This window comes from Sesamum indicum, linkage group LG2 (genome assembly GCF_026168435.1).
Source record: "Sesamum indicum cultivar Baizhima isolate 11 linkage group LG2, ASM2616843v1, whole genome shotgun sequence".
NCBI classification, from domain to species: Eukaryota; Viridiplantae; Streptophyta; class Magnoliopsida; order Lamiales; family Pedaliaceae; genus Sesamum; species Sesamum indicum.
The window spans coordinates 21648491-21665732 of NC_142658.1; the positions used below are offsets into that span (position 1 = coordinate 21648491).

At 36.1% G+C, this 17242-nt stretch overlaps 4 protein-coding genes across 4 annotated transcripts; 2 read left to right on the forward strand and 2 right to left on the reverse strand.

The window, feature by feature from the left end:
* Positions 1-24: 24 nt before the first annotated feature.
* On the reverse strand, positions 25-2896 carry GRF12 (general regulatory factor 12). The gene is made up of 7 exons (XM_011072646.3): positions 2523-2896; positions 1762-2068; positions 1147-1234; positions 930-1039; positions 693-841; positions 445-494; positions 25-361 (listed from the first exon to the last, which is right to left on the reverse strand). The coding sequence occupies exons 1-7, from the start codon at positions 2593-2595 to the stop codon at positions 356-358; spliced, it is 783 nt and encodes a 260-aa protein (XP_011070948.1). The 5' UTR covers positions 2596-2896; the 3' UTR covers positions 25-355.
* A 1078-nt stretch (positions 2897-3974) lies between these two features.
* LOC105156498 (Pentatricopeptide repeat (PPR) superfamily protein) lies at positions 3975-6229 on the forward strand. The gene has a single exon (XM_011072647.3). The coding sequence runs from the start codon at positions 4046-4048 to the stop codon at positions 5606-5608; it is 1563 nt and encodes a 520-aa protein (XP_011070949.1). The 5' UTR covers positions 3975-4045; the 3' UTR covers positions 5609-6229.
* On the reverse strand, positions 5674-11210 carry LOC105156499 (Cobalamin biosynthesis CobW-like protein). Its single transcript, XM_011072649.3, has 10 exons — positions 10977-11210; positions 10363-10580; positions 9990-10104; positions 9774-9863; positions 9481-9654; positions 9252-9371; positions 8840-8950; positions 8202-8283; positions 8033-8121; positions 5674-6227 (listed from the first exon to the last, which is right to left on the reverse strand). Exons 1-9 carry the CDS (start codon positions 11157-11159, stop codon positions 8066-8068), a joined length of 1149 nt encoding a protein of 382 aa, XP_011070951.2. The 5' UTR covers positions 11160-11210; the 3' UTR covers positions 5674-6227; positions 8033-8065.
* A 1910-nt stretch (positions 11211-13120) lies between these two features.
* On the forward strand, positions 13121-16544 carry LOC105156500 (ELM2 domain protein). Its single transcript, XM_088875786.1, has 4 exons — positions 13121-13358; positions 13510-13577; positions 14663-14804; positions 15048-16544. The coding sequence occupies exons 3-4, from the start codon at positions 14663-14665 to the stop codon at positions 16190-16192; spliced, it is 1287 nt and encodes a 428-aa protein (XP_088731912.1). The 5' UTR covers positions 13121-13358; positions 13510-13577; the 3' UTR covers positions 16193-16544.
* The last annotated feature ends 698 nt before the right edge of the window (positions 16545-17242 follow it).

Sequence of the window (17242 nt, forward strand, 5' to 3'; positions counted from 1 at the left end):
TAGTATTTGCCAATATAGAGCAGATGCAATCATGAAAAGAGATGGATAAAACTTGCAGCAAGCCAATTGTATATATATATAGAATGTCATGAAATATAGATATTGTCTCATTGCATTTTCATTGTATGCAAAAAACACAATTTCTCGAAAGCCAAAAGCTTTTGACAGTAGGAATAAGGTGGGAAAACGGTAGGCAATACGCAGGCAGGTTAATCCTGAAAATCTCTTCTTTTGCAGATATCTCAAAACTGCCAACAGTCCGCAGTGCCCAAGTCAGTATAAGGCTTGGAAATGTTACACCCTTCAAAGAACACGTTCTTGGCCTACGTAACTCGATGCAGGTGCTGTCGAGCACTTAGTTCTGCAAAAGAAACGGCATCTTAAAATGTCTTGATAATGGAAAAGATTGATGATATGTTAAGGGGAATTGAGTTGAATTTTCACCTCTGGTTTTTCTTCCTTGGGTTCCTCAGCTTTGGCAGCATTCTCCTCACCTGCATAGTGCAAACCAGTTCATTTACATGTTTAAGCGTTTGAAACTCTGGATATTGCTGTGAATTATAATGAACAGATTCAATCTATGTCTAGACTATGAAACAACTTGGGGGATTCCATCATCACTCAACTGAAATTGGAGAGGCAATGACAAATATGTTACTTGTATGTCCTGTAACTACGATATTGTTACATACCTCCATCTTCAGGCAAATCGGAGGTCCAGAGAGTGAGGTTGTCTCTCAACAGCTGCATAATTAAGGTGCTGTCTTTGTAAGATTCTTCGCTCAAAGTATCCAACTCAGCAATGGCCTCGTCAAATGCTTGTTTAGCCAAGTGGCAAGCTCTGCCAATATTAACAGCTTATCACACGTGATTCCAATATTCTTGAAAGAATGATCAGACCATGCAAAGCTATTAGTACGAAAGAGTACCTCTCAGGAGAATTCATGATCTCATAGTAAAACACTGAGAAGTTTAAAGCTAGACCCAGACGGATAGGGTGGGTCGATGGCAGATCTGTACTTGCAGTGGCTGAAGCAGCCTATAGAGAATGAAAAAGAGAGAGAGAGAGAGAGACATTAGAAAAACAATTTACTCTTTTTGTTAATTCTGATTCATAAATTGTTCTGTTTGGATAGATTAGCATGCCTCATATCCCTTGAGTGACTGTTCAGACGCCTCTTTTCTTTCCTGATCGGTCTTAAACTCAGCAAGGTAGCGGTAATAATCACCTTTCCTGAATTAGAGTAAGCCAGAAGTGAGAGAATAAGAATGAAGACCGTAAATGCAGAACTACAGATTCGCTTAGCTTTAACTCTGTTGATAGGCAGATAATAAAAAATATGCAAGTACATTGATTGGTGAAATGTGTTCAACTGAACTAATGCAGCAACAAAATAAGATGACATTCTAACGAGGAACCCATTGAACATCTGTCTCTCATTACATCAACTTATGCAACTTCCTGGCAAATTTTCCTTATCTACTTTCTAGACAACCTGTACGATCAAAACCTACCTCTTAACACTATTTTAACACCAAACTTTTGTTTATTATTTTTCTGAACCAAATGGATTCAATATGAAATTAATGATGCTGCAATAAGCTATAATAGTTCTAGACTTCCTAGCAAAACAAGGTAGTAGATAGATAAAGCTATCAAGAACCACCATTGATATAATCATAATAAGGCAAGAATCAAAGTAGTAAGCAATATCAAGAACAGAGCGAAGCATAAATTCACATAATCTCAAATTATCTTACATCTTGTAGTAGAAAACAGTAGCTTCTCCAGAACGAGAAGAGGGAATTAGATGCTTGTCGATGACTGATAGAATGTCGTGGCAGATATTGGATAACTCGTCCTCCACCTTCTGGCGATAGCCCTTAATCAGATTCACATTGCTCTCGTTTCCCTTGGACTCCTCTTTCTGCTCAATCGAGGACATGATTCTCCATGAAGCTCTACGGGCACCAATCACATTCTTGTACCCAACAGAGAGTAGGTTTCTCTCATCAACCGACAACTCAACGTCTAGTTTAGCAACCTTTTTCATACTTTCAACCATTTCTGTGAAACAAATGGCATGTAAGTTTCAGAAAAAGGCATTTTTGTGGATTCTATGTCTACTATCCTATTTAATGTCAACCAAATAAAAAACACCATAATTTCCGGAAATGAACCTCGTATTCATTTCGATTTCAATCTGAACGTCAACACTGAACGAGATAAATTTAGCTCAACTCTGATCTCCCACCTATCAAGATGCAAGCTAATTTACATAGGCAAAAATGAATGATCTTTTTCATTATCCTTGGGCATACGTGTTTGCCATTGAGGTCACTTGATATTTACATTGTGTGCATTTCAGACAGCCATATGGACACAACAAATCCGCATAAAAAAACAATTACAAATCATCCGTTGTAATAAATCTGCATATAAAGATACACTGAAATGCATTGATCTACAAAATGCAACACCACATCAACAATGTACATAGTTGTACAGAAATATTTTATACCGTCATAACGCTCGGCTTGTTCTGCGAGCTTTGCCATGTAAACATGATTCTCTCTTTCATTTTCCGTCGACATTATTCCTAATTTCTTTTATTGTATTTGCTTTCAAGAATTGAAGATCTGAACGGGAACTTGCGAGGAATCTATGGCCTTTTCTTTCTGCAGCTTCTATGTTTTTGCGGAAGAGTGAATGAATGGGACACCAACGTGATGGTTTTTATTACTCAGAGAAACTGGAGGTGGGGAAAGAAACAAAAAATCGGGACTGTTGGATCAGGGACAGTTGTGTCGTTTCAAGAAAACAGGCCCGGAAGTCATGGAATTTTAGGAACTTGCAGGGGACAGACGTGTGTTCTTGTTCTTTTTAAGGTTTGAGTTGGATTCGTTCAATGTGAATCCTTTCTTTGGGTAAAATGCAATTCACCTCCTGAGTTTTTGAAAATATTTAAAATACCCCTTATAAAAAATTAAAACACAAAAACCCCCTTCGATGATATTCAAAATATAGTAAACTATCCTCTTGGCTCCGGAGTTGTAGCACACTCGCCCTTCTTGAAATTGCACTTTAATTTTCAACAATAAATTAATTTTGTATCTTAATTTATGCTAAATCTTCCGTTTTATATATCTAATGGTTAAGATTTGTAAAAAATAGATCAACGGCTAAATGTTATTAGATTTTGAATAAAAAATTCAGATTCAACACATAATTTAATAGTTCAAATTTTATTTAGTTTAAATTAACAGTCCATATTATGTAAACATTTACAATATTTTTATTTATTAAATATGAATAAAATATTTAAATATATTAAATATATATATATATATATAAATATATCATCTTCTCCAACCGACCGTCTCCCACCACCTCCGCCTCTTCAACGCCTCACTGCCGCCAACGTCATTCCTCATCGCTATCTTCCTCCTCACAGTCACAACAATTGACACCTAGCCAACGCTGTCCGCCATTGCTCGTGCCCCCTTCCCCGCTCCCCTCCTCCTTCCTTTTGATCTGCCTGCTCTCTGTCTGGCTCCTCCGCACGCCCTCCCGCTCCTTCCTGGCCGCGCCAATGCTCCTCACCCTCTCTTTCTATATATATATAAAACATATAAATAAATATCTATTTTAAAGATATACAAATGAATATATTAAATATATAAAAATACATTTAAAATATAATTATAAACTTAAATAGTATTGATAAGATCTAAACTATTCATTTATAATATGAAATCTAACAATAGAAAAATAAGGGTAAAAATATTATTTAAAATAATAAAATTTAAAAAAGAAAAAAGAAAACGGGCGCGTGTAATGCATCTCCGGAGGCGAGGGGCTTTTTTGCTATATTTTGAGTATCACATAGAATTTTTTAGTGTACATAGGGGTATTTAAAATATTTTTAGGAAAATATGGGACAAATTGCACTTTACCCTCCTTTCTTTCGGTCCTTGTTTCTCTAGTCCTATCTTTGTATTTCCAGCCAAAAAGAAGTTTCCAGTTTTAACCCAGATCAAAGACATGTCCCTAATGCTTCGACCTGCAAAATTCACCAAACCTTCCATAAACCTCCTCCACCTCCACCAACACCTTCAATCCTTAACCACCACCGCCGCAGCCTCTCCTCCACCAGTTCCAAGTGCCGTAGGCCCTATTGATGAAGCCCACCTCCTTAGAGTTTGCACAGTCCTCTACCAACAGCAAAACGCACCTGATACGAAACTGCATGCCAGCCTCAGCAAAACACCGTTCCATCTCAGTCACGAGTTTTTCCTCCAAGTATGCAACAAGTTCCCATATTCTTGGCGACCAGTTTACAGATTTCATAAATTCTCCCTTTCCCAACAGAATTTCACCCACACCTCAACCACGTTTAACAAGACTCTTGACATAGTGGGAAAATCAAGAAACATTGACCTTTTCTGGGATCTCTGCCACGAAATAGGAAAACTTCGTTTGGCTAACCTCAAGACTTACATAATCGCATTGAGAACACTAGCTGCTGCTAGAGAGTTAAAGAAGTGTGTTGAGTTTTTCCATTTGATGAATGGGTTTGGATACGAGTACAAAGTTGAGACCTTTAACAAGGTGGTTGAAGCTTTGTGTAGAAACAAGCTTGTACTGGAGGCTAAGCATGTAGTAGTGAAGTTGAGAGATCGCATTGAGCCTGATGGGGTGACTTACAGGTGGTTGATATATGGATTTTGCGATGTAGGCGATTTGATTGAGGCCTCAAAGGTGTGGAATTTGATGGTGGATGAGGGGTTCGAGCCTGACGTTGATGCAGCAGAGATTATGTTGGAGACCCTATTCAAGAATAATAAGTTAGATGAGGGATTGAAGCTTTTTCAGTCAATGAGGGTGAAGAGGATGGATGATTTGGGGCTGTCTACGTATCGGCTTGTGATCAAGTGGTTGTGTAAGAGAGGCAAATTGGGGGAGAGCTATGTGGTGTTTGAGGAAATGCAAATGAGAGGGATTAAACCTGATAATGAGGTATTAGGCTCCATAATTTATGGGCTTATGAGTCGAGGAAGGGTGAATGAGGCTTTTAAGGTTCTTGAAGGGGCTGAAAATGCTGATATACGTGTGTATCATGGGATGATCAAGGGGCTCTTGAAGTTGAAGAAACCCAGTGAGGCTACACAAGTCTTCAGGGAGATGATAAAACGAGGTTGTGAGCCAACGATGCATACATATGTCATGTTGTTGCAGGGACATTTGGGGAAGAGAGGGAGGAAAGGGGAAGATCTGTTGGTGAATTTTGACACGATTTTTGTTGGAGGTTTGGTTAAGGCAGGGAAGTCATTGGAAGCAACCAAGTATGTGGAGAGAGTGATAGACAGAGGACATGAGGTGCCGAGGTTTGATTACAACAAGTTCTTGCATTACTTTTCTAATGAAGAAGGTGTAGTTATGTTTGAGGTTATGGCTGAGAAGTTGAGAGAAGTTGGATTGTTTGATTTAGCAGATATATTTGCTAGGTATGGCCAGAAAATGTCAACTAGAGATCGACGAAGAAATAGAGCAACCAAATCATTAGAAGAGCTTTCACTTACATTACCACCTACTTCTAGGGTGTGATCTGATGCGTGCTTGGTTAAAGAGAATTTGTTCGTCGTTGTGGCTTGTAGCTATAACTCAGAATGTGATGATAAGAAACAAGACAAATTGATAGCCTTTAAAGCAATGACATTCATGCTGGGTACAAAATTTGGGATGAGAATTGTTGCTTATAATGTCTTATATTCCATGGCTTATGGCAGTAACTGTTGGTAACTAGTAATTTAACTGTTTTCCTTGAACCTGGCTACTTCTGCAGCACCATTTCCTCTGATCTACATCGTGTCATAACCTCTGACTCCGCCTTTTGAGGACATCTTTTTCCAGATAAAAGCACAAGGCAGTTTTATATGTAACCTCTATCGAACAGGCACGCATCCTAGTTGGCAGTAATACCAGGATACTTGATGTGATTACGAGGAGTCAAGATTATGTTCATACACAAGATGATCACCATACAGTTCTTGTTCCTGAACGTCGTTTTCTAACAAATGGTTTTTGGCATACAAGCAGGCGCTAGTCACTCCCGTTTTGCAGATCAATCTCCGCGGCTTCCCCGGGAAGCTGTGTGACAAGAATCCCTGCTCTCTCTATCAGACCAACCTTTTCAGAAATGATAATCCATCCCCGCCAACAACGCCTTTGCAGGAAGGAATGATATGGTTAGAACAGGTTAGGAAAATCATTCAAGTGAGTATACATGTGATAATGTAAATAACAGTTACTTAGGCATTGCCTCATGCCGGACTAAATCAACCACATTGCATGAAATGAAGCATGTCGTGTGGCCGGGATATGTAGGGAAAGTTTCACACAACTGTGTCATAACTAGCATGATGGCAGCATTCTATAAAAGAAAAAGGTCGGGAATTATTTGATAATTCGTCCTAAGGGGTTAATTCATGTTATGGTAACTTGGGAAATAAACTCTAGTCTATTTCTATAAGTAAAGAATTAATTAATTGGTTGCGATTGTTATTAGTACTTTGGAAAAGTTCTCACCCAAGTTAAATTTGCCAAACTAAAGCAATCGCAAATTTTTAAACTGTAATAATATTGTACTTGTCATATAATTAGTTTAAATCTGGCCAAACTCATGTGAGTCAGAACTTTCCCAAAAGCATAGTCCTCAACTGTGAAATGGTATCATACCTTATATCTGAATTTATGTTTTGAGTGTTTTGTTTTGTGTTCTGAAAATAGAGTGAGAAAAATAGAGATAAATAGGTGTGTGTTGAAAATAAATAGTATGTTTAAATATGTGTTTTGAGGTAATTTAAAATATTTTAAAATAAGTGGTGTAGGTTTGATATTGAGATTTGGGAGACAAAATTCACTGTTCATTGTCAAATCATATCTTTTTATGTATAAATATTGTATGTTTAATGTTGTATTTTTTTGAGACAAAAATCACTGCTTATTATCAAATCATATCTCTTTATATTATATATAAATATATATATATATATTATATATAGAAAGTTGAAAAATAAAAAAAACACACAGATAAGGTATAAAAACACAAAAATAAACATTGTGTGTGTTTTATCTTATCTCGAAAAATACAAAAATATGAATCCAAACATTGCCATAATATTTGGATTTGTGTTTTGATTGTTTTGTTTTGATGTTTTGGAGATAGAAAGAGAAAAATAGAGATAGATAAATATGTATTGAAAATAGATGGTATATTGAATTTGTGTGTTGAGGTAATTTAAAATATTTGAAAATAAGTGGTGTAGGTTTGATGTTGGGATTTGAAAAACAAACTATTGAATCATAGTCAAATCATATATCTTTATATATATTTTTATATATAAATATTGTATATTTAATGTATTTTTATATATAAATATTGTATGTTTAATGTTGTAATTTTGGGAGACAAAAAGCATAGTTCATTGTCAAATCATGTCTGTTTTAGATTATATATAGAAGTGTATATATATATATATTATATATAGAAAATTGAAAAACAAAAAAATACATAAATAAGGTGTAAAAAACACAAAAACAAACATTGAGCGTATTTTATCTTGTCTCGAGAAATGCCAAAACATGAAACCAAACATAGCGTATATTTTTTCCCCTTTTAAACCACAATGTTGCTCAAATAACCAAATGATCAATAAATGTGTCATCAATGCTTTGTGCACAAAAACTTTTTTATTGAAGGTCTTGTGTTTGAACTTCAAGTGCGTGCTTAAAATAAATGATTAATAAATGCAAATTCACAAAGGAAAATTGCTGGGGAAAATGAGTAAGAATGACCTAGTTTGTTCATAGACTAGTCAAAATTTTGTCGTGACAAATTATAAGATTCAGTATCAAGATGAAGAGAAAAAGGGAAAAATATTAACAGGCAAGGTATGCTAGTTAAATTACAAGAGAACTACAATCCGCTATCAGTCGAGAAAAGGGAAGGGAGGAAACAAAGAAAAATACCAGCATGCCATAGGTCAGGAAATTGGCAGGGTATTACATGGTGCAAGCTCCCAGGGTATTAACAAGAATCTCTTCATTTAATGAACGCCCTAAAAAAACAAATTCCATGTTGAAAATATGCCGATGTACGCGTAATAAATTGTCGGAGTGGGTATGAGAAAATTGATACCTATAAAAACAATTTTGTTGATTCTACTCTCTTCTTCTTTCCATTTGCGGGTCGGAACAATCTCATATATTTCCCTCACAGCCTGCAACATGTTGAAAGACCATTCAAGGATTAAAAAAGGGCTGATGCTCAAAGTAATTATTATCACAATTTACTGTTTCAAACAAAAATATGAAAATTTCTCAAGTATCACTCAGTAACAGTACATTTACAGATTTTCCTATTCATTACTACAGAAAAAGGCACATCTGTTTGCATACATTTAGGATTTTCTTATTCATTAAGTAGATATGCATAGTACTTCTACTGCTTCATTTAGGAAGAACACTTAGCTATTTCTGTGAAGAGAGGAAAATAAATAAAAGACTTAACCAGACTTTCAAGTATACTGGTTACTGGAGAAACAGTGAAGTCCTCCACAGAAAAGAACAACTTCTTTGTCATTACCAACAAGCCCTAACTTCAACGAGTAAATTTCAATTATAGTGTGATAAACTAATAACAGGACCATATTTGAGCTTGCATCCACAACAAAAATCATGATCATAAATATACAGGCGCGTAAGTTGGGTGTTAGTAAACCCTACTAAACCACAGCTCAAGAAAGAACCTTATGAAATCTAGTTCAAAAGGGTTACCTGCAGCGTGTAAAGCTGATCAGAGTTTACAACAGTTAGAATCCCTTTGCACCGATAAATATCCATGCCATATTTCTTATCCCAGAGGATCTCTTCAATCCACATCTTTACCTGGACAGAACATGCAAATAAACAGCCGCTTCATGGTAGACCTCAAATACATTACTATAGTAGAATGTCTAAGTATCTAAAACAAATTAAGGGTAAAGGTGGAGAGGAGATCACAAATCTATATAATATCTTTTACTGCCAAAACATAAAATTTATACAGAAATCAGGTGACAAGATATTTCACTCCCAGAATGCCCACAGAATTCATATTTAAAATAATCTGTCTTTGAAATAGTGGTTGAGCACTGGATGTTATAGTTATCCTCACATGCACTTATCTAGTATCTAGTTAATAAAGTACCTTATCAATATCAACTTTCTTCAGCTCACAAATGCATAAGGTTCTTACACCACTGTCATGGATAGCACTGGTTGACAGAGTGCTATTTTCCTTCAATAAAGCTTCCAAATGAGCGGCATGCTGAAATGAGAAGGAAACTTTATGTAGTTAATTTCATTTACCTTAATCTCAAACAAGAATGTCTACATACGTGACGGAAAGCAAAGATAAAGTAAGACAAGTAACTAACTGTAGCATCATATGCTCGGCGGTTCAGTATCTTGGACAAGTCAACTTGGCAGCGAACTGAATGAATAATATTGGCAAGGGAATTGATATTATGTATGTCCTTCTCAAGATCTTCTAGGACAACTCCACAATCATCAGAAGCTATCAGATCAACCTTATTAAGAATCACAACATCCTACGGCAAACAAAAATCAAGGAGCATCTGCACTGTCATTCCCAAAAGTAGCAGCTAGCAAAAGGATTCAGGAGGCATTGACCTTTGAAGAAGAGATCACTAACAAATTAAACAATTACCGCAAATGCAATCTGATAATATGCTTCAGGAAAAGATGACGAGTCATGGTTTGATTTGAGCTGATATCGGAGATTTTTGGCATCCACAACCTGAGAAGGAGCAAACTCATTAGCCTAAAAAGTTATCTTAGGAATAAGCGAATAGCTGCATATCAAAGTCATCAGTAATATGAGTACAAGAAGTTTGATATTCAGTGACCCTGAGAAGAAGCTCACAGTGATAACGGAATCGAGCCTAACATCTGATTCCAACTGTTCATCCAACCACAGCACGGATGCTAGAGGGGCAGGGTTCGCCAGTCCTGTGGTCTCTAGTAATATATGGTCAAGCCTGTGGACAATAGAAAAAGTAACTTGAAATCGGAAAATTCTATATTGATGCTTTACAATGCTATGTAATTTTCAGTAGTTTGAGTAGGAAGTGAAGATCCATGTGCAAAGTCTATCCAGTGAAACTTAAGAAATTTAATGTTGTCTCGTGCCCACTTACATATTCCATACCTTGCTTAATGCGGTTTGAAACCCGCAGACCTCTAAAAATATATGATTGTACGGAACAAGTCTGAAGCACAGAGAAACATGATTCTACCTTTCTTTCCTCTGCACAAGTTGCTCTAGAGCCTGAACCAAGCTATGTTTGACAGTGCAGCAAATGCACCCATTTGCAAGTTCTACCCATTCCTCCACAAGCGCTCCACCTTCCCCTTCATTGATCATTGCTCTCTCAACTCCTATCTCCTCCCCAAATTCGTTCAATATCACTGCTATTCTCTTCCCGTGTTGTCCATTCAGTATATAATTCACCAGCTGCATAACATGAATAAAAACATGAGCGCCCGGTCTTTCTCACACAAACATGCACACACCACATGCGCATACAAACCAAAGTACAAATCGAGTGGCACTCAACTCTGGTGAGTTTTATGCCAAGTTGCTTCAGATTGACTAAAGTTGACCAGGGGATCAAATTGTAATCCTATACAAGCTAATAAAGTTCAAAGTAGACCGGAAGCCCGAGCTACTCGTGCTCAGCTCAAACTTAGCAGAGACCTCAGCTTCAACCTTTAACAAACAAAAATACGCATTTCCTAAAACTGGCATTCATTTATGCACAAAAATATTCACTCCTGAGAATTTAAATACTGCATATTAAATTAAATTATGAGTCTTAAACTTTTTATGTTTCTACAATTTCTTCCTTACTGTCGACTTGCCGGCGCCGAGATATCCTGTGATAACTGTCACACCGACGGCCGGAGCTTCTGCAAAATCTGGCCGTTGACTAGGGCGCAGTACATCAGATGGATGTGGTGGGGTCTCGCCGACGACGACGTCGGCGTTGATTGCAATAGCCGGTGGCGGCTCTTCGTCGTCTTCGGGTTCCATATTCGGGTCGGGCCTTTCCGGTGATATTTTCCAATTTGAGATCGTGGAGAGGAGAAAATGTAGGACGTAAATACATCGCAGTTTGGAGTGGGCCTGGGCTGGCCTGTTAGTATTGGGCCTCCTAATGGGCTGTTATTCTTTGTGGACTCAATTAAATTTAAAGAGTGTTTCACTAAGTTGTTTAAATTTTACATAGAATTTAATATAGTTTTTCACTGAAAAAAATTTATTATCTTATTATGTCAAAAATAAATTATTTAATATTTGAATAAAAAAATTTAATTTTTTAACTAATATAATTAAGATCAAAAGAGCGTGTTAAAATCTTACAAATTAATTCGGTATTATCTTTTAATTCTTTTGGTTTTGATTGTTTTAAAATGACACTTCAAAAAAAATATTGGATAGTGCGTGTTCATATTTTATTTCTTTTTTGGATTATTTTAAAATATATTTCTAATTAATTATTACTATCATATCAAACATTTTATCAAGTGAAATGTGTAAAAGAAATACGATTTATTGATATAAATATTTAAATAGATATAACACTTTGTAACATAATATATAATAATTAAACTAAATATATATGAAGATACTTTATTATTATTTTTTAAAAATCAACTAAGCATATGTAAGCTTATTATAAGATTTTTAATATTTTATTATAGGAGTTAGCTTATATATCTCATATAATAAATGTTTTACTAAACACTTTAAACATCTATAAGTTTTTAGATATTTTTAAAATTTTATATTAAAGAGTATTTTTAATAAATTTATTTAAGAAACTATTATAAAGTTCAACATATCATAAAATACTTATTAGAATTTATAAAATATTAGTTGAAGAGATGCAATATATTCAAATGGTACGTTGCTATGAGTGATGACCGGATGTCCACAATTATTCCCATATGATGCAATTTATCAAAGCAATAATTGACGAGTTATGTCTTAAATGTTGTAAATAGAATGATTATATTAGTATATACATTTAATTTATCAAATCGAATATTAATAATAAAAGATAAATTTCACTTTCTAGATTAGAAAATAAAATAAATCATGTTTATATTATTATTTCTTGCAAAAATATGGACCATGATCTTTTGTTGGTAGGCCCAGCCCACACCACAAATCACTTACCTGAATGGCTATTCATTTTTATTGCTCAGGCTGAGTCCTCTGGTTCAACCCACTTCTTCCACCCGACCCACTCATAGTTGACCCGATTTCTTTTATATTTATTTTTTTCTATTTAGCAAAACTCTAACTCTAATCCATTTCCACCTGACCCCTCATTTCTTCCACCGTGATTCTTTCCCTCTTCTCGTTTTTCCCTTCTTCGCCGATTTTCTACCTCTAATCTTTTCTCAGTTTCTTGCGCCGCCATCTCCCTTTCTCTCCGACATCAATGTGTTCCTCCTTATTTTAGCTGCCAGTTTTTCTGCGAAGAATAACGGAAGAAAACTGAACATTTACATCTCTCTCTTTTATGCGATCAAAGTGTTATTCGCGAACAATTTCCAAAGTGAAAACCTAAGTAGTTGTTTGGGTATATGTGACTGAGCATTGGTGGCTATTTGAATGATTGAGTTTTGGTGGTGTGTTTTAGGTTTTAGAAATTGATGTAGTTTTGGGTTATCCTTAGCGGATTTGGCTCAGAGCCATTTATTTACTTTTTGTTTTTGTTCCTCATTTGCTGTTGATATTGTTATGTAATTATATTTATTAATATTTTTTTATTGTTTCTGTAATATAAATTTGTAACACAATTATCTGTAATAGTTAATTAGGCTTTATTATTTGGACTCACTTTTTCTTCCAACATTATTATTATTATTATTTCTCTTCTTTTTGGATTTAATAGGAAGTCAAAACCAATTAAAATTGAAATATCCGAAACCACGCACAAAAAGAATCCGAATCCAGCTATGTAAAGAGCTTTCCTACGTGTATCGAAACCGGGTCATCGTATTCGGATCCTCATCGCATCTACAAAGAAGCGCGATCCGCACCTAATTTTTCCCCCAAATTCTCCCAATTCCCTCCAAATTTCACTGCAATGAAGTTTCCAAAATTGTTTTAGTTGTAGGTTTCAATCTTCAAATTCGACAATTCTTTCATTCAATTCTGTTAATTCTCTTTCTATTGATCCCTCTATCAAACCAATTCGTTGATTCCAAGAAATTCTAGGTTTTCACTTTAAATCTTCCGATCTGTACAATTTATTCATCTTATTTATTTTAAAATTTTGTTTTCGCTATCTACGGTGTTTATAATTCGTTTACCCTCTGCCAATAGAATTTGAAACTGTAATTTTGTTCGGAAATCTTTTGATATCTAGGGTTTGCATATTCGTGGTTGAAGAATCTTAAGGCTCCTTGGATCCCCGTAAATTGACTTGGGGTTTTGGTACGTCTCTCTCTAAATTGAATTTTAGTATCATTTTTGTGGCTTTCTTTATGTGGATTTTGTGAATCCAGGGTTAGGGTTTTTCTATCAATTTGGTTTCTTTACCTCTGTTTTCTATAGGCGATAATTCTTTGGGAGGGCATGTTCAGGTGGTTTGGGTCTTGAAAATTTTCTTTATTGTATATACTGAGGTAGTTAGTTTAGTAAAATAAGTAGTATGGCTTCTACGTAATTACTTGTGGACTATTCTTGTTGTTCTGCATGGAGTGGAATAATTGAAGAAAAAATTAATGACTATTTTCTAATCTTTTCCAAGTTTTTGCTTAATCTTACTGTTTGTTATTTTGCTGCATGTGGTTGTTCACTATTACTAATTGTTGTCCTCAGGAAAAAAACTTAAATGCCATTCCACGTGGTAGATTACTCTTGTCTTACTGGGGCACTGAAAAAAATAGTTATAAACTTGATATAGCACGTGAAGAAATAATTACGTTCATCATTAAGAAAGCATATTTGAGGGTTCAGTTATCATCTGCCTGGATTTGGTTGGTTATCCATTGTTTTGATTGATCGCGCTTTGCTTCGACCATTACGGAATCATGACAATGTGATTTAATGTTTCTTGCCGCTATTTTGCTTTAATCATGTTGGTTTTTACATTGCCTCATTTGTTGATGATTTATGGTTGTATGTTGTTTTTATAGGTTGTCTATTTGTTTTCCATGTCCTGACAAGTCAGATATTTATTCTAGTTCCTACTTTCCTGGAATGATGTAGGCAGTATCTTGTTTATGACACTCTGTTGTATGCATGTGCGACAAGATCATAATTATACTAGTCATTGTTAGTTTATTATCTGCTTCTTTATTGCAAGATTATTTTTGTGTGCATGTCTGTCTCATGTTAGCTTGAATCCTCTGCTTTTAGCAATGGATTGGTTCTTGACACCTGTAGCTTTTCTGGAGAGATTTTCATGTATTAAATTACCATTTGCTTTGCCTATATAATCCATTCCCTGCTGGTTATAATTTCCTTCCCCGGGACGATCTTATTCAATATGTCCCTCCTTTTGTTCTTCCATACAGATGATGGGAATGAAACGTCCTTTAGAAGAAGAAGATTTTCCAGAGCCTTCTTTCAAGCAACCTAAGCAGCTTGATTATAACAAAAAACTGACGTTGAATACAGAGGAATCTCACTTAACTACTTTAACAGTTGATTCTCCGGGTAAAAGTTTGCTATTTGACACCATTCTCCTTAAGATTCATACTGGAAGAGAAAATATAAGCTGCATAAATACATATTTTTTTTATTTATGCTTTATATTCTAAAAAAAGTTTTTGCCTCTGTATGAAGACTTCTTGGTGAACCATGTGATAACGCAAATTACACATCTGTTATCTGGTTATATCTGGCATAATGTCGAGTCAGTAGCCATTGATCCCTGATTGATTTCATATGATATTTTAGGTAGAACAAAGAGCATTTTTTGTAAGTCACAGTTCGATGGGCGGCTAGAAAATGGTGACTTATATAGTGCATCTCTAGCGGGCAAAGAGTTTGAGCCAAGTGCACCCTTATCTTTGGTCACCAGCAGCAGTAGAGAAGAAGATGTTGTGAATGGGGACACCTCTGTCTGGTCTAATTTTCCAGCATTTACTGATTTCGGCTTACCAAGGCGACTCCCGCAGCAGTTTGAGGATCCATACATATCTTTGCTGAATTCTTCTCCTAGGAAGGAAGTTCCTATTGGACCAGATCATCAAGCTGGAGTCCCACTGTGGGATCCAAATGCTAGTAGGGACAACAACAGAGAGGAAGAACTAATGGGGACTTGTATCATTTCAATGCCTGACGCAAATGATTCAACCATTGGTGAATTCAGAGTTGGACGTGGCAGAACAGATTGTGACTGCCTCGATGTGGGCTCCATGAGATGTGTGCAGCAACATGTAACGGAAGCAAGAGAAAAATTACGGGAGACCATTGGGGATGAGAATTTTGAGGAGTTGGGATTCTCTAATATGGGTGATGAGGTGGCATGCAAATGGACCCCTGAGGAAGAACAAGTCTTTCACGAGGTTGTTTTCTCTAATCCTGTGTCACATGGTAGAAAATTTTGGAAGCACCTCAGAGTCGCATTCCCAGCTCGAACTAAGAGGGAACTTGTAAGTTACTATTTCAATGTCTTTATGCTCCATAGGCGGGCTGTTCAAAACAGATCTTACTCACTGGACATAGATAGCGACGACGATGAAGACCAGAAAGGTGCCCATGGAGACTTGTATCAGAATGGATCTTATTCATTGGATCCGGATACTGATAATGATGATGATCAGCAAGGCCCCAATGGGGAGTGCTATGCAGTTGGACAAGAAGAGGAAGACTCCACAGTTGAGTCTTTTGGTGATCAGGATTTGGACACTAGCTGGGTGGATGACTTCTGGTCTGAGCCCGAACATGTCAGCCACGATGAGGGCAGCAAGCGAAACCATGACAACGCTGCTGGCAGCATTTTTGAAAAGCAAGATGGTGTCGACATTGATGATAGAACAGAGAAAATGTCCAGTCAAGAGACCAATAAGTTGTATGGTGACCACAGTTTTGATTCTTAACTTCATATTACTGTGTAAAAGTAGACATAGTAGGAGGGGTGGGTGGGGGGAGGGGAAGGAAAAGCAAAAAATTAAAACCTTTTCCTGATATGTGGCTGATTGAAGCGATCTATTTATACATAAGAAATTTTGTTCTTCCACAAGTTGAGTCGATATTCTTGATTGCATCGGACTAACATTTCAGTCCAACAGTAGCCAATGTCAGTTCCTCGATTTTAGATGGTTGAATGATGATTTTGGGTGTATTCATCATGCTCTATCGAGGTGAAATGGCGCAACCTTGTTCAGACATTGTAAAATTGCACTTGTGTCTAGATGTTAATGCTCAATTGGAATAAGTCTAGCAACGAAAGAGTCTGTCTTGCCCCTCTCTAGTTGCTATCTCAGTTTACAGAATTTATTGACGTGAGCTTCATCAAGTACAAAAGCTGTTAGCTTGGCCATCCTAAAATTTATTTGTGGGCTTATTATTATGGGATGTTGCACTCGATTATGTAGTAATAATGAAAGATCAGTTATGGTCTTTCCCTCTTTCCCCATGGTATTAGGTAGGTAAAGAGAATATCCACTCTCCAAAGGACACGCCAAATCACTTTGAAGTCATCACCTAAATTAAATACAAACAGAACCTTCAAAGGACAGACAACTTTTTATCTAAAACCTTTCAGAAAATGATGAAAATTTGGGTGGCAACATATGCGTTGGCTTTTGTGAAACTGAAAACTCGGAAGATCCAATCAAATTCATACATATACACTTCATTAGGCCAAAAGATGACAGAATACATCAATAGTGTTAAATAAAAACCCATTAAAAGAAACAAACAAACAAAAGCACTATCATGATTACAGAGATAATTTCAATTTTACCTCTTGAATAAGACCTCATCAACAAGAACAACAAACTGTTGTGCGGGAAAAAGCTGTCGTTCTAGCATCAACTAATTCTTGTAGCTGTTGTGAAGCTGGAAAAGGATTTCCTCAAATAGATGATGGTCCAGACAGTTTGGAATTTCGATTCTTGTTAAGCTATTTGGTCGCAATGAGCTCA